The sequence below is a fragment of the Amblyomma mixtum genome, chromosome 2, assembly GCF_055824585.1.
Source record: "Amblyomma mixtum isolate Tamu chromosome 2, ASM5582458v1, whole genome shotgun sequence".
Taxonomy (NCBI): domain Eukaryota; kingdom Metazoa; phylum Arthropoda; class Arachnida; order Ixodida; family Ixodidae; genus Amblyomma; species Amblyomma mixtum.
Window position 1 is genome coordinate 89,845,725 of NC_143013.1, and position 22,514 is coordinate 89,868,238.

Genomic DNA, 22,514 nt, shown 5'->3' on the forward strand with positions numbered 1-22,514 from the left:
TCAATCGCGGTAACTCAGTTGTTCAGTTACTTAGCAGTACAATGTGACCAGAATTCCCATTAATCCACCTGCTCACTCAAGGATACAATACCATCACTAAACGCATGGCTTCTGGTGTCTCACGTACATTGGATATCCTGTAGTGTAGACATACCCATAGTTTATCTCCGCATACTGCCATTGTATTGCAGCGTAGATTATGATTTTCATGGCTCATACTTTTATTTCCTAAACTTGCATGGGACGTCATATAGCGCTTAGCGAGGTCAGGAAAACGGAAGATGCATGCGTAGTGCAGGCGGACGCGTGTACTGCGCCTTGTTTATCGGCGAGGCAAGAAGTATAGATTTGAGATTCACGATAAATGCAGCATGTCGCAAAATGAATCAGCCATTCTCCCGAGGTATCGCTTACTGACTGTGGCGTTTGAAAGACGATGCATTATTGGGTTAAATGCACGAAAGATAGGAAGTCTCGTGAGCAGGGAAGTCGCGAGCGTCGATAAGGACTCGCTTGTCTGGGCTACACGAGGCGTCCTGATACATGAGTCACTGCTGTCTTGGACCTTGCACTTATCAGAAAGCGAGCGGCCGCAGTTCTTCCAGTGGCACAGCCGATAAGCGCAATGGCCACCGTAGCATGTGCATTGGTGGTTCAAGAATGCGGGCGTGGAAGCCATAACGTGTCGGCCGATTGGGCATGTAACTGTTCGATCATTTTGCTTCGCTTCCGTTACACCATTTGCACTGGTGTAATGGTTAGGTTTTGGTTCAGTGGTGATCGCCTCTAAACAGCGCTCACTTTTCCAATCTAGCGTTTTAGAAATGGATATCAATCGACTTGCGCTCAATTTAGTGAGGGTGTGTCGCGTAGGAATAAGGACAATAGCCTTGTATACTTGCTTGATTCGATAACGGCATGAGAAGTAGCAGACACATATCTCTACTCACGTCCCCTGCATGTGCCGTTAGAATAGCTGTAAGTGATGGCAGGGGTTTCCTTAGTCCTTCACGGTCCGGAAGGAAAGAAATAAACAGCAAAGTTGCTTAGGCCAAACGTATGCTGCATTACGTGGCAGCAAAAACAACAAACGAAGCTCGCGCGGATGCTCCCCGCCAGCGGAATGCTTCCCATCTCTTCCAAGCAGATAGAGGTTGTTAGCACTGTGACGAATGGAATGATTTGTGATTGAATTGAAAAACAAACAGTATCATCATGTGTCAAGATGGTGCACATATTTCACTGACGGCACACCGCTGTGTACACCGCACAGCATTGATGTGTTCCGTCATGCAGATTGCGGAAATGACACCGGTTGTAGCCTAAGCTGCAGCATGGTCGAAGTTTTCGAGGATGTTTTATGAGCACCCATCGTTTAGTATGCATACATTCTGACGTCAGCTTGAGCGTTGCGCTACGGTAACAGTCTTCCTTGTGAAAATGTAGGAGTGGAATGGTCGTTAAGACTTTAGCTGCTAAGGACTGGGTCGGTAAATTTTTAACCAATAGGAAATAGAAAACAATACTCTAAAACGCTCGTAAACGAAAGTAAACACAGCTATTAGTCCCCTGTTTGATACGCTGTGTTTTATCTGTATTCTCGGCCGAAGTACGCCGTGTGTTGACAGTTATTACTGGCGATTTATGCTCTAGTGTTTTTGCTGTCGTAGTCATCATGGCGAAAGATTTACGAATGCAGCCGCAATGGAACTCCATGTGTAAAAGTATCGTCGGATTGGAGAACAGCAGGAGGAAAAGCATCCAGACCTAATGGTTGCTTTGGAGCTCAGTAACACTCTACCTGTTTCTGTGTCTCAGTGGGGTATAAAGCTCGTCGCACAAAATACTCTCAAGGTTGTACACAATGAACTCACAGCTTCGTGCTCATGCAGGAACAGCCGTAAGAAAAAAAGAAACTCTCTCATGTGTTCTTCACTCTTTGTTGTCGATCTCAGACATTTTTTTTTTCTTAGATTATGTAGCGCGACCTCAAAGCACCATATAGTATATCCGCGGAATGTAAACAAGGCAGGTTTTGTGACATTGTGTGACTAGCCCACTCCCTGCACTTGTACTTTTTGGAAGCCGGATAAAGGAAAATATTCTCTGGAACTCCCTTTAAACGTATTCCTTTTTTTTTATTATGTAATCCCACCCTCTTGCGATCCCTCCGCAGGATTCCACTATGTATAAATAAATAAAATAACAAATGTATTGCTTACACAGGTTTCACGTCCCAAAGTGAATAAGGCTATGAGGGACGCAAAATAATAATAAAAAAAATGCGAGTTCGTAGTCGCGATCAAGACAGCTTGGTTTCAGTTTTTAAACCGTAGAAAAAGATTTTCTTTAATGCCACGCACACCGAGAAAATCCAGCAAGTATTTTTCTCACAAAACGAAAATTTAGTTCATGAGATGGGTAAGAATCTCAGCACAAAAACAACCACCGCAGGTAGCGTGTTGCAATGAGATGTGTGCCTTATCGTATCACGGCGTGCACTTTCATTTACTTCGTCGCTCATATATAGAAACAATGGTCACGTACTCGATATACCATCCTTTTCTAAGTGATTAAGCAAAAGGAAGTGTTGCCGTTGGTAGAATAGCAAAGGGCAGTTCGAGATGGCTGCCGTAGGCAACGCAGCATTTCACGACAGGGCGTTGCTTTTGCCCTGAACTTTCTGCTTGCTTCAAGTGCTCAGTTCTGGTTTTATGCGGGAAAATGCGCCAGATTTTCTCTCGCTGCAGGCCTGTAGGGAACGAATCTTTACTAGTTGAAAAACTGAATTATGGAGTTATCCTGTCCACAACTTCGAACTTGCCAATCACACTAACCATCCGGCTGTGCTAATTAAATAAGCCAGTCAGTGAATTAAGCAGCTAGCTAGCTGGGAGGATTTTTCCTTATAGTCGACTTCCCTCGAGGTTCGCATGCTGTGTTCCGAAATATATTTTATGGTGTTCTGTTCCGAAATAAATTTCTTTTAATTTCGACTGTCTGTAGAATTAGGGATTTTTAAAAGTGTTTGCTACAATATCCTTTATATATTATAATACGGCGGCGCGGCGTTCCATGTCAGAAGAGGTGTTTTGTGGCTGGATGTCTGAGTATACTGACGGCTATAGTTGCGGTCGATGTAATAATTTGGTCACGACACTGGCGATTCAAGTGCACTGGGCTTTTCATAGCTGTATAATGTGCCATGATTAATATCATCATCAGCCTTACTTCGCCCTCTGGAGGGCAAACGCCTCTCTCATTTCTCTTTATATCAACGCGCCATGGTGCGCTGCACCAAATATGCCGAGGCTGAGCTATTTTTCTTTAGTTTGCAGATAAACGCATCGTTCTTTCTGTATCCACACACTCTCCATATAGTGAACTCAGATCCTACAAAGCCCCTTCTACAGAGGTTCTTTATACCCCAGGCAGCGACTGGCAAGAAAAAAGGGAATATTGGCTCTTACTCTGTTGTATAAAGATAAGCAGTGCCGAAGGTGAAACGGTGAAAATACATCTTCAGAATTTTGAAGAGCACATAACTATCACAATGTTTATGTGAGCAGCAGGATTATCGGCCACCTTGCTGAAGTTTCGATAAGTGGCAGAAAATGTCTGCTTATTGAGACTCGACATGCTACAACATAAGCATTCGAATAGGGATATGAAAGAATATTTGTGGAGCAAGCGGAACTGGTGATTATGATTTATTATGAAGATTTCTTTGAGTATATTCTTGCGAGCGCATATATTCCGGATAGGTTTTTGAAAGCTACGATAAAAGAATATTTAGCCCACATATTCAACGTTTGACTTCTATGGGACGAGTAAAAGTACGCACTTAATGTAATAACTTCTACTGAAGGCAGCACTGCATCTGAAGAGGAAAAAAACTTGCAGGTGAAATCGTGTGTTTGATGCTGCATAGCGTAACAAAACTCATGAAACAATGACGCGATGTATACCTTCCGTCCGGGTTATGATGGATTCCCCTTTTTGCTGGCAAAGTCTTGCACAATTTTGCATTCTTGAATCCGGAATATTACTTTTGGCACACCTTAAAAAAACTTTGAGACGAATTAAATATATCATATGATGTGCCTATTACCCAAATAACTTTTCTTAGTAGGCACGAAGGCGGTCCTCACGTTCAGTTATTTTTCTCAGAATATTCTGGCTCGTTACGCCATGACAGGGGAAGTTTTCCTCAGAAAAGGGGGTGATAATATTCAGAGAACGCAGCTGTACTCAGCATTACTGCCTTTGGCTACTGAAATAAACTGAACCCAGAACTCAAATCCTTCCTGAGCCTGGCGTCTAATATTTAAGGCATTTACGTGTCACGAACTTTTAAAGGGAGCCTTGTTTTAACAATCGACGGGTGACTGGCTGGCGAGGGCTGTAGTTATATGTACCAGTTCAGTGAATGCAGTTTCTAACCAAACATTTAGTCTGCTATGAAGACCAGTCCTTAATCATCCGAATCCTACAGTTCTGAATCCGCGACGAGGTTTTCCTTGTGCACGGGTGACAGCAGCTGTCATGTGTTAGCATCTATGTTTAGAGAGCTCTCTTTTCAGGCCGAAATATATACAGTTGCGTAAATGGTACTTTGTGCAAACATTTCAGCTGAGTATTCTTCAAGACGACCTACACCATCTGAGTTGACACTTCGTCCCTGAACGCAATGTGTAAACAGCAGCCAGTTATTCTTTAATTTTAAATTATTTTTGGAGTACGCAAAGTATACTGCAGGGCGCGCGACTCTCAACAGCACTCATATAGTTTCACTCGAATGGGGCCATCCGTCCTATTTAAAACCTTGGTTAATTTTAGCTGGGACGTCCGGTATATAAAGGGCTTCGAACAGCTATATAAAGAGCAACCCTACCTTAATGCACCGCCAGTCACCCCTATCTAGCTATCGTTCCAGTAGTGGATTCAGGGCAAAAGAAAGTGAAGACTCAACGCTGAAGCTGTCGGGTGGAGATGAAGGTGTACTTGCCTCGGCGCTTGAGACACCTCAGTGTCTCTGGAACTCGGAAGGTGTGTGTGATGCTGCTAATTCGATCCCCGTTGAAACTGAAATATCAAACTATTTTGGCCGAGGGAATCCAGCATGTTTTGGTATGGAGCACGGGGTTATACAGAAAGTTGCTATATATAAGAGGAACGCACGAGGGCTTTTTATGAATTAGTTATCTGTAGACGGAAGTTATCTGAATTAGTTATCTGCCGCGTCATCAAGTGACTCGTTAAAAGATCGGCTTGATTATTGATAAGGTTCACAATGCCGATTTATTTTGTTGATATAGACGTTTATCATCTGGTGTCACATGCCACGATCATGCCCTGCAAGTCGCCCGAACTATCTGCGTGACTGCCCTCGTGGCCTAAACTGAATTACGCTTCTCTTGCATTCAGCCGTTCTCTGAAAAAATAAACCACACGCTACTGTGATTATGAGTACAACCTATGCCTGCATTCACTTCTTAATTCCGTATGAGGCAGACACAGACGACAGCTCCATGCACCTCACTTTCATAATGTCGCCAAAGTGCTACCCATCAATTTTTAGGGCGCATATGCCTTGCTACATGGAATTAATGGGCAACTGAAGAGGTTTCAGAATGCCACGAGTTTGAACGAGCCAAATGTGTGAAACTTGCAGGCAAAGCATGCGAAAACTTTTTGCGCTGGAATTTGAAATGGTTATGTAATCGGCTAATCAAGCCCCGTCGGCATTAATGCTTCGCTGCAGTGCACAGCGAAAGGCTAAGGCCACAATGTTGACGTCATGAACGGAGGCTCTCAGTTTTCAGCGAAGGAGCGGTTCTTTCAAGGAAGAAAACGAATGCCGTCGTGGGTGAAGCTCACGAAGCATTGTTTGACAGCATCGGAGGATGCACGGAAGCATGTTGGCGTACGCAACGGACATCTGAAATTTCAGCAACAATGATGTCCCCACGAGTTTTCCCACACTCCTTCAGCACAGTGAGGAGAAGCTTCAACATCGTCGCAGTTATAATGGGTGACTACGTCGCCATCTTAAGCGCTGGCACAAAACTACTTTGCATGCTTTCCCTAGAACCATCATAGATACGAATTCTTGAATATCTTCGAATTCTCAAAGAGCCGTTTCACCACCCTTGTATGTTCGTGTGTTTCACTTTCGTGAACTTTGCAGTCACCGTGTTCTAATCGTGTTGTCACCGTCTCCGAATACATCGGACTCGTGGTCAACGTTTCCGAGTGGTCAAAAAGGAGCTCATAACGCGCTAAGATAGTCTATACAAAGGCTATATAAAGGTCAAGTCAAATCATATTCGGCAGTTTCTGAAAGTACATCACTGTGCGGCAGCCGTCAACAGCCTATATATCTGAGCGCGCTACGTCCTCGTGCGAGGCAAGCGCAATATACCTTCCACCAGTGTCCATATACACAGTATGCGCCGGACACGCTCATATAACGCTCTCTCGGAGACGTCGCATTCAGAGAGAGCAACCAATATTGTTCTCGCTCGCCCAGTCCAGTCCGTTCGTATACGTCCGTCCCCGCAGACGTCAGCCGGTCTGGCAAAAGTAATAGCGCGCGCTATATAGAGGGACCCCCGACAGAAGCAGCAGCGCGAACCCGGGGCGCCTGTGAACGCCGGTCCGACCAATCCGGCGCGCTCTTCTCCTCTCGCCCGACTTGGCGGTGCAATAAGTCCTGCCGGCAGCCGGGTCGATGCGTTGCGTGCGATGTGCAGCCCTCCCTTCCGAGGAGCCGCTGGCGCCGGCCGCGTCATGAAGGAGCGGTTCGTACGCCCCCGACAATCGGCCGCTCTTTCGGCGCGAGGAGAAGGAATACGGGGACAGATGGAAGAGGAGGAGGAGGAGGTTGTAGCGTCTCCCGCGGATGCGGCGGCGACTTTATTGCCGGTTTATTGCACCTCGCCTCTGTGCCGTCGGTGTGAATGGCGCCCGAGAAATATCGAAAGAAAGTGGTGGCGGCACAGCGCTATGCCTACATAGGAAAGCTGATTCGGCGCCGCTTTGAGAATAATATGCGTGAGCGGGCTGGGAGAGGACGGCAGATCGGACAGAAAGAACGATTATATATAGGGCACGTGTGTAATTTAATTGTTCCCCTTGTATATTGAGTATATGGCCGCACTCTACGCCCAATGTGTTGAGAACCGACGTTGGACTGTTGGCCCGGGCTCGTGGCAGCAGTAATATGCATTTTTTGCACTCTTAACACGAATATGCCTATATGGGAACAAAGCGGGAAGAGGGTGCCCTCTATCGCCCTTCCTTTTTTAAAAGAGAGTGCGCTAGAGAACAGCTTAGTCATTTTTACTACGTTCTGTTTAGAGTGCACGTATTTAAGCCAACCTTCATTGCGGAGCGGAGAGAACTGTTGTTATGCTGGTAGCTTCCCTCAATGGATGCCGCTGGCGAAAGAGCTATAAGCGCTGGTAGTCCGATTTCGATACTGGCAAACGATTAGATAGTAATTTAATTCCACACGAAAACAATTAAAGTACGTTCGGAGCAGTTATACATGCTTTGCATTTCAGAAAACGATGAACTGACACCATACATTCCAATTATTTTTCTTCTTTATCAGGGTGTCAGCGACAACGTAAATACAAAAAAGCTTGATTAAAATATATGTGGCGGAGTAAACGATAAATATGTGAGTTCAGAGCAAGAACCAGAAAACAAACAAAAAATCGCATGCAAATGTTGAAAACGTCTTGAAACATCGTATTACACGGTGAAAATGAACACTTTGAAATGAAATGAATAAAGGAAGTCTACTCAAATTTTCTGCCGACCTAGAAAAACGCTCTCGAATTCTTAAAGCTACATGAATTAATCGAGCTGAGACTACTGTGAAATGTAATTTTACTTACCACATCGGCTGTATGAACTAACGGGGTTCCTTCAAGCTACAACTAATGGGCACTTCCTTCTCGAACATCTGGGAGCACAATGCACAGCAAAAGCATATATGCATTGTCAACAGAAAGGAGTGAAAATGGAATAAGCTTTACACAAACGCACTCGCTTTTATTAAAGGCAGTGTGCTAAAGCAGAGCTTATACTCTCGTTTTACTACCATATAGGCGTATTCGTTTTTAGAGCGTACCAGGCCCGTTAGCCCCTCAGAAGAGCAGGAGAAAGATTATTGCAGCTTTCAGTTTGGTCTGACGAGTGAACTCACCAGTCACGGATGACGCTGGATGGAAGAAGCTAAACTTTCCCTACGGAAACCTGCCAACGCCCTGTCTAACTTTGCAATACAGTTCCGGCATCCGCAACTATAATTATAATACCCAGATATTTTTTTCACGGCGTTTCTGAACCTGCGCAGACATCACATTTGTGATGTCTGCATGATATTTACGGCGTGATTTTTCTAAATATGTTCAGAAATTAAAAAATAGCTTGCTAAAGGAGGCCAACCTTCAGCAAGCCCGCTCACTCAGTAACACGATACTACTACTCAGAGTAACTGGAATTAGCCACACATAGCTACTGAGGTGAGAGAATTCAACGCAGAAAACACCACTGCTGCGCGCAGTACCTACTTGCCATGGCACTCACATTTTCAAGTTCATACATGCCATTTCAGTGAGCCCCTATTTGTAGTGAGGGATGCTTAGCACTTCAGCTAAAATAATTCACTTATTTATCACATTATGGGGCTGCAAATTGCAGTCCCAGTTGCTCGCATCAAGGTTGCAGCTATCGTTTAATGGAAAGCTTGAATCAAACACATAATTTTAAAAGAAGACTTGATTGAACTACTCAAACGTTGTTCAACAAGTCAAAGAACACCCTTACACCCTTACTTATCCTTGCACCCGAAGGAGCCACAACACCCCTGCGCCCGTGCACATGTGAAGGGTGCATGGGTCATTAAAGGGGTTAAAGTGCTCAGCATACCGTTCCCCCCCCCCCCCAAAAAAAAAAAAGAAAATGAATGGTGCGGAAATGGTGTTGTCATTAGCGTTACACCTATAAAGTTGCGAATTTTTTACTCTGTATAGTGTTTCGCACGACAAGAACGCACACGCACTTCATTGTTCACTTCATTCGCATGGATGTCCTCGGTTGAGTGCCTAGGAATATGCATGCGACGTTTTCAGCATCGCTCAGAATTTGAAATGAAAAGTTTATACACCCTTGCAGGTGTAAAAAAGGTGTCCCTGAGTGTCCCAGCGCTAACACCATTTAGGGCATTCTTAAACACTCTTTTGGTGAGCATGAAAACCGTTAAATTGTTCTTGAGCACCCTGACCCCATTAGGGTGTTTACAAACACCCTCGAGGTGAGGGCGAACACCCTGAAAGGATGTTAGCCCTGGATGAAGAACGTTTCACTTTTAAGGGTGTAAAAATATTATTATTCCCTTCGCAAAGCGACATTCTTGGTTCGCTTTTCTCTCATGGAATCCGTACGCCTGTAGTTTAACCTTTCAAATGCTGTGGACGAGGCTGTATCGTCAAGGTTTCAAGGCACAAATGCGACTAAATAAGGCCTTTGGAGCATCTACACCATGACTTGGGCTACCACCATCTTAGTCTGGCAATGCAAGGATAACTTTAGAGCTTTTAATGATGCACCTCGCATGTAGAAAATATCCTGGCGACACCACTACGCCTTAAAATGCGTGATCTGCATCTGTGCCGAAGTGATGCTGTTCAAATGGATGCCTGAAAAAAGGTAGGAAATGATTTCAGCAAAAGCGAATTAAAGAGCGTTTTGAGCCTTTAGTTTGCATTCAGACAGCTGACAGTTTATATCGATGACAGCTGACAATTTTCTTGAAAACCAGACGGAACTACATCTACAGAGATATCTGTTTAATTTTCGAGCTCTAAAACGACCTATAAGTTTTTTCTACAGTAATAAAATTATAAACCGCAGTACGTGACCACCACTAATCCCGTACAGTTTGCTGTAACGCCATCGTATACTGTCTAACCAGCACAAAAACAGGAATGCGGCCGAGGAGCCCCGTATCTCTGCCGTGTTCTTTTCTTAGCGCCAAATATCGTGATCAGATGACTTTGTATTCACTGTGTAAACATTTGTAACCACTTGTCTGCTCTGAAATGTCCGTTTACCGTGCGTCAGAAGAACCCGATCACAGCTCAATTCGTATACAAACTACTCGAAACACGTACCGTTTAAATCCAGTTGCATTACATGAGTGAGAGCTCGAGAATTATCTCTTCCTTCGAGTCCATGCCTCGCATACCATTGAAACGCAGGACCTCGTTCAACGCGTTTGCTATGCGATTCTAATCATATAGCTTCTGCGTGACGGCATGGCTCGATGGTTCCATATATACCATCGAATGCTTGTGATATCCTCTTTCAAGCGCAAGGCTGAGTGCAAACCCTGAATTCACGGGAACCACAGCATCAGCGGCAGAGATAGCGACAGAAAGAAGACAAAGAAGCTAATAAACGGGAGCTGTGTCCACAGACGATCGCTCGATCAGTTAGAAGCGCGATGATGTACACAGCGGCGAGTGCTCGGGGCTGGCCCGTCGCTGTATCGCGGCGCCCATCTGGCGGCGTGGGGTGGCGGCGGAACCTTTTGAAGAAAGCGAGGAGGCGCCGCAGGACTTAGCCGTGACCGCGAACAATGCCGCGACCTTGCGCCGCAACGTCTCGCATCGCTTGGAGGCCAGTGCTAACAAGCGATGCGCGCGAGCTTCGGAAGCCACGCGCCAACGAGTACGTGGCCACGGGACCATGTCTCACAGAACCGGTCCCTTCGCCTTTCGACAATATATATGCACTGGGTGCGATTCGGCCTGTGTCCCCCGTGTCTCGCCTCTGCCCTGTTTGTTTCTTCCGCCGGTTTACATGCGATAACGTGTACGGCGCAGAAAACAGCGGGACGCCTGTCTTCGCTCCGCTCGCTTGTTTAGTTTTAATTTTTTTTCCAGTTTCAATGAAAACTGAATCATATGGGCACAAAACATTCTTTGCTATTGTATCGCTTTTTGAAAAGAAATGGAAATATATTTCGATCTTTTAATCATCTCTAATAACTTCGTAGTGTAGTAGTGGATGTATATGTCGCTGCTTGCGCTGTTTACGAACGCCTCAGCTTAGGAAGTGTGTGCAAGGACCAAGCTGGTATTTTCTCTTCGAAATTCATCAAGATGGTGATGCGGTTTTGGTGATGCGGTTTGTTAGGGAATAGGATATTTGGGCACAGTTGGCTGCGCTCTGCGTTTCGGGGAGGCATCACCTGTCCCTGCTTCGTGGCGGCATCTCTTGGAAAACTGACACCTCGAGGCAATTGAGCTCATTCGCCCTAACGGATCAACTAGACCACAACGCCCACACTTCTGGTTGGGGAGAGGGAGAAAAACAGGTGGCACAGGTTGCTATCATCAGTATGTGCCGAGTTAAATCTCCACAAAAAGAAAAGCAGGCGATTCCCTCCCCTCGGTAGGGCCTTCAACAACCGCTGTCATAGTCACCATTGCCATCCTGTCTCAAGAAATTTCATGCATGAGCCCAATCAAAACATCCTATTTCCTGTCAGAATCTGCTTTCAGTACAATAAAGGCTTCCTTCCCTTTGTGCCCGCTCTGTGTCTGTGTAGTGTACGACCGTACGACGCTTCTGCTGAGCGGTTCTGGACCAACTCAATTTTCTCAGCTACTCGTAAAACTAACTCAGATTTTACCTACGATAGTCCATCAAATAATAGTGATCCAATGAAACTTGGCACGCCCTTTTGAACTTCAGGTGCCACTAAGATGGCACTTTGGACTAGTTGGTGTGGCGCACAGAAGAGGTGCAGAGTGTTAGAGACAGGACACAGTGAAAGACACGGACGTGTGCTGTTCTGCAGATCGGTGCTCGTCCGTGTCTCTACCTGCGTCATGTCTCCTCCGCTCTGTATCACTTCAGTGCAGCATATAGAATGGGGCCTAATAGAACGTATTGCGCTACTACGCTGGGTTCCGAGCTCAGTGCGCGTCCTTTAGATTTCGTTCTTCAGTTAAATCTGTTAGGATCCTTCGAAAACTGAGAGGAGTACAAAGGCAGGTGTGACGCGCTTGTTAACGCCGCACTGGACATGCAGAGGTTGGGCTTTCTGTCCACACCGATGGCACATTATCTTTTATTCTGCATACTGCCAGATTACCCGCCATCTGAGCTATACCAAAAGAACAGTGTCGGTAATAATGAGTAGAGAAAGTACAATATTTCCATTGGCCGCAAGATCTCCATGGCTAGGTTAAAATTAAATACTATTATTACGTGTCAAACCAACGGCGAGCCTATGGTTAAGGCTGCCATCGATTAGGCTCGCGAGTTAATCGGTCCACCTAGAAACTGTTTAAATAATAACAATAATCACGCCATTACGCCTATATTTTCATCTCGGTGATTAGGCGCGGGTAGAATCTAAGCTGCATTTCTCTTTTATCGAAATGGGACAAAGTGTACGGGTTTATGGCAGCGATATTCACTAAGCCCGTGCCAAGTGGTAACGTGAGCGAGGTCCCCACAATTTGTCGGACGCTCCCTCTTCTGCTTGTCTCCCCGTCATCCCGTGGTAGGCCACAAATATCGCGCATGCGAGGCGACTAGGCACCACGTGTGACCGCCTTCCTTTGCCTTGCGCAGCGGTTCGTGAGCCCCAAGATGCACGACCTGCTGGCCGGCAGCGCAGCCATGGCCGCGTCCCCCGCGACGCCGCCATCGTCGCTGCAGTCCCTGGGCCCGCCGCGGTCGTCGTCTTCCTCTTCGTCGACCTCGCACCACTCGCGCAACCACCACAGCAACCACCACGCCAACAGCAGCGTAGTAAACAGCAGCAGCAACTCCGCCGGTCCTCCCCCCGGTGGAAGCGGGGGCCGCTCTTCGTCTTCCTCTTCATCGTGCGCGGTAGCCTCGTCGCCCTCGACGCCCCTGGCTACCAGGAGCCCCGACCACGACGAGCCCGGCCAGGCGGGCAAGGCATCCGGCGGGGCGTCCTCGACGTCCGCCATCGCGGGCGGCGGCCATTCCTCCGCCACGGTGGTGACGGGCGGTTCGTCGCCGTCCTCGACAGTGGCTGCTGCGTCGTCGGCCTCCTCGGCGGCGGGAGACGCGCAGTACTTGTCGGCCAACTGTGTGGTGTTCACGTACTATAGCGGCGACATCTCGGCCGTTGTGGACGAGCACTTTTCGCGTGCCCTGAGCGAAACCGGAGCGTACGACGGGAGCGCCTCCTGCAAGTCCGGCGCGTCGCAACTGAAAGGTCAGTGAGCCCAGTGCACTTTGGCAAGTGGTTTTGTTAGGGAAAAACACGAACTCTTTTGTTTGTGCTATCGGCGCCTCGCTTCTGGTGCGATCGCCATAGAAACACCGACAGCAAAGGCGCGTTCTTTTTGTTAAAATGAAGGTGTACTGGAATCACTCGATGTTTGGAATCTACTTTTTACGACCGCATATCGCTCAGCCCAAGGCGCACAAGTCATGAAACTATGGCAGAGCGAAAAGCAGTTTTCTCTACCTTCGTTTTCACCCGCTAATCGGCTGTGCTGAGCTTTGCAGTGGACAAATGCGATTTGGCTCTAAGTACTTTGTGCAGTTAAGGCCTCCATGTGGTACTCTAGGCGCTCTACACGTACGCCTCGATACTGCTGGGACCACAGTGTAAAATGGTGGGCACTATCCCAATGGTAGGGTGAGTTACAGGGGGAGCATAACAAGTTGATGACGGTTGCGGTGTGGATGGGCTTGTGCTTGACCGATCAAATGATCAGAATGTCTATTAATGTGTTTGTCCCTTTAGTTTACTGCCTCTGTGCTGTTTCTGTTCCCTCATCTTGATTATATGCCTGCTTAGCGGTCAGTGAAATGCGTACATGTCGGATGTAATTGATTTTGTAGCTAATTGCCGAGTTTACTCCAGATCACTGCTTGTGCTTCGTGATGTTGTCGACTGCGTTACACAGGCCTCCAGAATGAAGTGTCATTGTACGGCGTCGAGGAAGATCTGATTGTGCGTTCTGACGTCGACGTTGTAATCGGCAGAAAAGATTTTCAGAATTTTTTGCGGAGAGCTTTCTGAAGGTGTATACGCTGCGTTTCGTCCAACCGCGTGCCCCACCTGATGACGACGAAGGGACCACGAGGCTGAAGCACGAGTGGTGTGCACGGGTTGGTCACGTTATCCGACGACGAGAAGGCACGAGCAAAGAGTATACGATGGCACCACACCGGCTCAAGAAAGGGTGGAGCTGGAGTGGCCAAAGCAGTTCACTGGGGAGCCCATAGCAACATCCGCTAGCAGTGTCAAGGTGTGGATGGCAGACATGACGGCCATAATCATGACTGCGTAGACCGGCGAAGCCATATAAATCACGTTTATCATAAGGGCACCCGGGAGAGTCGACATCCCGGTATGTCTAGTTGCCCTATATAACCTCTATCGAATTTCGTAACCTTTAGACTTGGTATGTCTTTTAGCCTGAGTGACTGGCGAAGCATCGGTGGAATTCACTCAGAATCCGGCAGGGCGGTGGTGCTCTTCCTGACATTCCAGTTCACCGCTTTATGTGTTTTTATTTTTTACGCATGTGGCTGCTCTTCAGGAAATATATCGCATTAAAGCAAGGAAGAAGTTGGTTCAGGACATACTAATTTCAGTGAGGGTTTGGGAGCCATTCTTACCTTTCATTTTGGCGGGACGATTCACTAAGGGGAGATAAATGCATAGCAGTTGTAGGCTAGTGGTATTGCAGTACTTAGGAAATAGGCGTCGGTATTCATCGAACCTATGGGTCGTTTGTGCTTGGTCTCGATATTTTCAATTAAAAGATACACTGGGAATATAAGGATTTCCGTGCCACATTCGTAACTGCTGTTACTGAGCTCGCAGATTAGTCGCAGATGGCTTTGAGTACCAGTACGCATGCTGCACTGCTAAAAATGATGTCTGAGCATACGAAATGCTGAGACTACTTGCACACGATGCTGTAATTTTCGCTTTTCTAAGCATGCGTGCAGCAGGTACGCCGTATGTGCCCCGCTAACCATTCCTCAACTGCCCGATAATGACTCCTAGAGTGCTTACCCATTGTCCATCGTTTCGGGATGGCCTGAGAAATTTGTCAGCAACATCTGCAGTGTTCACGTCCAAAGCCACAGATACAGGATTGCCAATTTTCCGAAGTGCTCGATCGCCATTACAGTGATTTGTTTCTTTGCTCGAGGAAAATGCAAGGACAAAGCGAAAATATTGTCTTCTGAATCGTAAAGGTAAGCACACCGCTGTCGTGCCGCTCTCGCATAAGTACCTTCAGCGCTTATAGGTAACACTGCGCACAAGCCGTGATGATACTTTCGGTTGGCTGCCGCGAAATAGATATATTACATGGCCACTTCGGGTCAATGTTAGGCTGATAGCACTACGCAGTGTAGCGAAGCGTACGTCGGGACGGAACGGTGGCTCCGCCGCATCGAAGAAGGGGAACAGCAGGCGTCGATTAGATGCATTGGTCAACTTGATTTATTGAAGATAGATGCGAATCACTGGTTAAACTTGGAAACTAAGACAGAAATATAAGAGGTCACATAGTAAAACAGTCAGTCATACCCCGGGGCGTGCAGCATCTTTGGAGCGAAGGTCCCGAGCAGCAGCCGGGAGGCAGCCGTTCCTCTCTCGAGTCCCCTCTTCGCGCCAAAAACCCGCTCTTAAATGCGTTTGCCCAGGATTCTGGGGACACTTTTAGTAGCCAATCGGAAATGCTGTTGTCGGAGCCAATGACAAGGATTTCTTTAAAACAGAGCAGCCAATAGCACGCCGGTGCCCACGAGGCTGTTTACTCGAGAGCACCGCGTAAAATTCCCCGAAGACGTGCGCATTTCCACTCGGCACACAGATACAAAACACAAAACGACACCCGAAACACAGGGAACGCAAACCTCGCAGTCGGTGCACCACGCGACCCGCCGTCCGCGCCTTCAGCCCTCGCGGCTCGTCTCCGGCATATCTGGTCCGCTGGGCAGTGTGCCGCCCGAGGCAATCACTTCGCGCGACTCTCCTGCAAACCACAGGGGGTCCGCGCGCCCGCTCTGGTGGCCCGGACGCAGCCTTGGGCGACCTCGTCCCCTCGCAGTTTACTGCGTTTTACTCTAACTAAACATTCACACAAGGCCGGGGAGGAGACGCACAATGCCTGCTTACAAAGAGCCCCAGAGAAAACGGCTCTGCCAAATGTCGGAGTGTGAGCCCCTCTAATGGCTCTCCGCACAGCAGGGAGCACACGGACAGCAACAGTCGCACGGCGGGGAGAAGAACACATTCAGCTTGTAGAGAAACTGGCGCGCGAAACCCGCGAAGCTCGCTACGCGACACCTCCCTCCTACGAAAAAGAGTGTCCCACTCGTTTACAAGAATCGAATACAAAGGAAAGGCGGGCACACTTGATACAAGGCAATAAAATAAGAAAATCCACTAGACAGTAACGCACAACAAGACTAAACTGAATACAATAAGTACATCTGCTGTACTATACAAGTCATGGAAAAACGAACGCGTAAATTACTTAGATTTACGTGACACAGGCAGGATGCGCAAACATACAGATTTAACACTGCAATCGAAAACTTTACATTGCACTCTCAAAATGTTCGTATGTACATTTTTACACAAAACACAAGTTGTCTGAGGGAAGGGGCAGTCCAACAGTTACCTTAGTTTGTTCCTTCATCTGCACTGTAGTACTCCTCGGTGTCACTTTCATACCCATGCGTCTTGACCACTTTGGGCTCGGTGTGAGCCCCCGCACGGCCATAATCAGGTGACGACCGGCTGTAAGAGTACACCTCAGTCGCACTGTCATCCGACGTTTCGTTATCGCTGGGTTGCACTGTAGGGGACACTGCACGTTTTGGTTTTCCAGACACATCCACACTGCGCGCGAACTCACGACAACCATCATCACAATCACTATCTAGTGACTCGTCGTCGGCGTCCTCTTCTGAATCCAGACGAGTGTGGCAGCGCTTCAGACGGCCGACGTTGACGACATCTCGCTTGCGACCGGTGCGATTGACGACCTCCCAATTGTTTTCTGCCACTTGCCGAAGTAGACGAAACGGTCCGTGGTACCTGTGGAGCAGTTTGGTGGTCTTTCCTTTCGACCGAGAGGGCGTCCACACGTACACGAGGTCTCCCGGATAGAAAACAGCATTACGTCGCCTCGAGTCGTACGCCTTTTTGTTCTTCTGCTGCCGCTGCTTCTCGCGCTGAGTGACTACTTCGCGCGCCTGTTGAAGCCGGTGTAAAACTTGGTGAGCATTCATTCCGCCCCCGTCAGTCGGTGCGGAGCCCAGGGCTACCTCAACTGGAAGCGTTGGCTCTTGACCGTGCAGAAGGTAAAATGGAGAAAAGCCTGTCGTTTCGTGCTGCGATGAATTATAGGCGAAAAGGACATAAGGCAGGAATTCGTCCCAGTCCCGGTGGTGAGAGGAGACATACATGCTGAGCATGTCGGCGAGCGTGCGGTTAAAACGTTCGCACAAGCCGTTGGTTTGTGGGTGGTACGCTGTTGTTTTGGCGTGGTCCGTACCCATGGCTTTAAATATCTCCTCAATTACGGAAGCGACAAAATGCTGTCCGCGGTCCGTAATGATGCGGTCTGGAGCTCCGTGGCGTAGGACGATCTCTCGCACAAAGCCCTGCGCGGCTTCAGCAGCTGTGGCTGCCGGGCATGCTACTGCTTCTACCCACTTCGTGTGGTAATCGGTCATCACGAGGATGTAGCGGTTCCCGGAGTGACTTTTTGTAAACGGCCCCAAGAAATCCATTCCCACTTGCTGAAATGGCCTTCCCACCGGTGGAATAGGTTGGAGAAATCCGATTGGTCTGCCAGGTTGGGCTTTCCGCGTCTGGCAGTCGGGGCAAGAAAGCACATAGTTTGTCACCTGTGCGAACATCTTAGGCCAGAAGTAGCGCCTGCGTACCTTCTCCCATGTGCGCTTGACTCCGAGGTGGCCTGCCGTTAAATCGTCGTGGCAGCTCCTTAGTACCTCAGTCCGCAAGCCTTTTGGTACGACCAGTGCGTCGTAGTCTTCCTCGAATCCTTTCGCCCTCCTGTGCAACACACCGTCGATTATTCGAAAACACCTTGCCGTCCTTTTCAGTGTTCTGGCAACGGGTGAATTCGGGTTCTCGAGGTGTTGGATCATCTCCTTCATCCAAGGGTCTTCTCTCTGCTTCCTACCTATATCCACGCGACCCAACACAAGCAGCGGTGCAAAGTTTTCTTCACTAACCGGTGCCGGTTCATGTGGCAGGCGAGAAAGAGTGTCGGCATTTGCATTCTTCACACCAGGGCGGTGTTTCAGCGTCATGTCGAACTCCTGTAATAGCAGAGACCATCTCATGAGGCGTCCGTTCGGATTCCTGACATTCATCAGCCATGAGAGGCTGGCTTGATCGGTGACCACGGTGAATTGGCTTCCAAAAATGTACGGGCGGAACTGCTTGCAGGCATACACGACAGCGAGGCATTCCTTTTCTGTTGTACTGTAGTTGGTCTCCGCCTTGTTAAGATGACGGCTGGCGTACGCGACGACATGCTCTCGACAGTCTTCCCTCTGGACCAGCACAGCACCAATGCCGTAGTCGCAGGCATCGGTATGAATCTCGACGGGCTTGCCGGGCTCGAACTGACGTAAAACTGGCGACGTAGTCAGTTTTTGTTTGAGCGCTTGCATTGCCGCTTCGCAGGCCGCATCCCACTCAAAAGGAACGTTCTTTTTGGTCAAGTTAGTCAAAGGCCGGGAAATTAGAGAAAAGTCTTTGATGAAGCGCCGATAATAATTGCAGATTCCCAGGAAACTCTGAACTCCTTTCTTGTTTTTCGGGGCTGGGAGCTTTTCGATCGCGGCTATCTTCTCCGGATCTGGTCTAATGTTGTCGCCAGTCAGCACATGGCCAAGATATCTAATTTCTTGTTGTGCGAAGCTGCATTTTTCAGGTTTCAGACGCAAATTGGCTTCATCAAGAGCGCCTAACACCTTCTCCAAGTCCTCGAGGTGCGCTTTCATTGTTTTCGAGAAGATGACAATGTCATCTAAGTAGGCCAGGCACACCTTCCAAAGGAGACCGCTCAGAACCTTGTTGATCATTCTCTGGAATGTCGCGGGGGCGTTACAAAGTCCGAAAGGAACGACGTTGAACTCATATAGACCGGATCCGCATGCAAATGCTGTCTTCGGTTTGTCCTCTTCACGGATTCCTACCTGCCAATAGCCTGAGGTGAGGTCGAGCGTGGTGAAATACCTGGCCCCTTGAAGCACATCTAGAATGTCATCAATCCGCGGCAGTGGATGCACGTCCTTCCTCGTGACTGAGTTCACTCTCCGGAAGTCAACACAGAAACGCCAACCGCCCTGCGGCTTCTTTACGAGAACAACGGGCGATGACCATGGGCTATGCGACTCTCTGATAACTTCGTCCCGCAGCATCTCTTCGACTTGTGTCTTAATAACTTCCCTTTCGAAAGGTGAGTGGCGGTACTGATGCTGACGAATGGGGCCAGAGCTACCCGTATCTATAGCATGCTCCGTTACGTGGGTGCGCTGGATCGGATTGTCTTGGCTTGTAAATAGATGACGAAATTTGTGAATCAGGGACGAGAGCTCACCCCTTTCAGATGGCGTCAGGTGTGGCCCAGTCTGGATGTCGAGGTGCTCCATTGCCAAGGGGTCTTGTGGCACGGCGAGTCCAAGTTGCGCTTGATGAAGGGAGGAGGCTGAGCCGATCTTCGTGCCGCGGTGCACCACTATGGGCGATAAGGTGGGATTAGCGACACGCACAATTCCTATTCCGCCGACCACGGTCATGACGGTCCGTGCTACTTGCAATCCATTCTTCAGGGTAGAGTTTGGCTCAACGAGCTGAATTCCGTCTCTCGGTATTTGAACCTTGAGCACGGCCTCCGTACGCGGCTCGATGCGGACTTGGTCTTCGCTACGCGCCGTAACCACGTTGGCCTCCGACTGCACACTAGCCTCCAGGTGCAAGTGGTAGACTTCGCTCCCAATTTTTAGTTCTTTTCGGCAAAAATCAATCAGCAAGTTGGTCTGCCGACAAAAGGGGAGCCCTCCCAACAATTCATAAGGGCAGTCGTTGAGGACGATGAATTTTACGCTGACTTTGAATGATCCGAACTGAAGAAGTACTTCGGTTTCTCCCACAGGTGACAGCAAATCCCGGCCGATTCCCTTGATAAAGGTGGTGTGCTCAGTTGGTCTGACTTTGGATGAAATTTTGGCCGCCAAGCTAGAAGAAATTATGTTTACGGATGCACCGGTGTCAATCAAGAGGGCGGTCTTCGAGTCGTTAGCCTCGACTGGGACTGTTAGGAGCTGGTCCTCGCTCATCACACATACTGACCGGCCGGGCTGACCACCTAGACCCGGCCGTTCCCGTTTCCCGAGATGGGAGCTTGATCGGCGCACGCACTTCTTTGCTCTCGGTCTTGGTCTCTCCACCGCTGGCGACAGTTACGAGCTATGTGGCCGCTTTGGTTGCAGTAGTTGCACCGTGGTCGCTCGTTGTCGGCACGCGACGTTCGCGGGGGCCGCGGGGCACGGGCACGAGAGAGTTCTTCCTCGATTTTCTTTAGCCGCATAGATAACGACTCCAAGGAGTTGGCAATTGATTCAAATTCTCTCTCACCTGCGTGCCCTTGTTGTTGCCCGTGGGATGTTGCTGTGCAGGTGGGCAGCACGTGAGGCTGTCCGAAGACAGGTGATGCAGGACTTGGCTGGAAGGTAGCTTCGGTGTGTGCTGCAGGGATGGCCAATCTGTGAGCGTTATACCCGGTCGTCAGGTAGGCGGCGTGGACCTGGGTCGACAGCCCTTGAGCAGTGAGTCCCATCAGCGCAGCTTGGTTGAGGCGCTGCAGTATTTGCAAAAAATCTGCACAAGTGCTCGGGTTGGCGATGATCATCTTCTCCATGGTCGCCGGTTGGAGGCCCCGCAGCAAATGACGCAGTCGATCCTCTTCCGGCATCTTGGCGTCCACCCTCGCACACAGCTGCAGAACGTCATAAAAATACTGCTCCGGAGACTCTGACGGCAGCTGCACTCGATTTTGAAGGCGTAAGTAGGCGATTTCTGCAGCGTGGCGACTTCTGAAGCAAGTTTTGAGCTTTGCCGACCATTCGATCCATGAACTTGGCGCACCAATCAGTAATTGCGTCGTATGCCATTTTTTCGCATCGCCGTCCAAAGAAAGATAAAGGCATTTCACCTTTGTGGTGTCGTCCCATGAGTTGAGCGAAGCGACGTGCTCGTAACAGGTCAGCCACTCGGCCACGGACTCCTCCGGGGTTCCCCTGAACACAGGCGGGGCGATAGATGGTCTCGGTTGTGGGATCGTCATCGTAGCGATGTCTGCGGACGTCCGGCTTCGCTCACTTCTCAGATTGGGGCGCATTTCGAGTAGAGCGGGGTCTTCGTTACCTCGCAACCTCCACCACTTGTAGCGAAGCGTACGTCGGGACGGAACGGTGGCTCCGCCGCATCGAAGAAGGGGAACAGCAGGCGTCGATTAGATGCATTGGTCAACTTGATTTATTGAAGATAGATGCGAATCACTGGTTAAACTTGGAAACTAAGACAGAAATATAAGAGGTCACATAGTAAAACAGTCAGTCATACCCCGGGGCGTGCAGCATCTTTGGAGCGGAGGTCCCGAGCAGCAGCCGGGAGGCAGCCGTTCCTCTCTCGAGTCCCCTCTTCGCGCCAAAAACCCGCTCTTAAATGCGTTTGCCCAGGATTCTGGGGACACTTTTAGTAGCCAATCGGAAATGCTGTTGTCGGAGCCAATGACAAGGATTTCTTTAAAACAGAGCAGCCAATAGCACGCCGGTGCCCACGAGGCTGTTTACTCGAGAGCACCGCGTAAAATTCCCCGAAGACGTGCGCATTTCCACTCGGCACACAGATACAAAACACAAAACGACACCCGAAACACAGGGAACGCAAACCTCGCAGTCGGTGCACCACGCGACCCGCCGTCCGCGCCTTCAGCCCTCGCGGCTCGTCTCCGGCATATCTGGTCCGCTGGGCAGTGTGCCGCCCGAGGCAATCACTTCGCGCGACTCTCCTGCAAACCACAGGGGGTCCGCGCGCCCGCTCTGGTGGCCCGGACGCAGCCTTGGGCGACCTCGTCCCCTCGCAGTTTACTGCGTTTTACTCTAACTAAACATTCACACAAGGCCGGGGAGGAGACGCACAATGCCTGCTTACAAAGAGCCCCAGAGAAAACGGCTCTGCCAAATGTCGGAGTGTGAGCCCCTCTAATGGCTCTCCGCACAGCAGGGAGCACACGGACAGCAACAGTCGCACGGCGGGGAGAAGAACACATTCAGCTTGTAGAGAAACTGGCGCGCGAAACCCGCGAAGCTCGCTACGCGACAGCAGCATGCCTGGTAGTAAAGCATAATGAACATATTACAGTTGTTTG

At 49.0% G+C, this 22,514-nt stretch overlaps 1 protein-coding gene across 2 annotated transcripts in view; it reads left to right on the plus strand.

The window, feature by feature from the left end:
- The window catches only part of LOC149360098 (uncharacterized), an 82,616-nt gene that overhangs the window by 1,692 nt on the left and 58,410 nt on the right, over positions 1 to 22,514 (plus strand). For both annotated transcript variants that reach the window (XM_089572166.1, XM_089572167.1), the window contains exon 2: positions 12,664 to 13,279. In XM_089572166.1, coding sequence (XP_089428292.1) covers positions 12,664 to 13,279 — 616 coding nt within the window. The remainder of the gene's footprint in view (positions 1 to 12,663; positions 13,280 to 22,514) is intronic.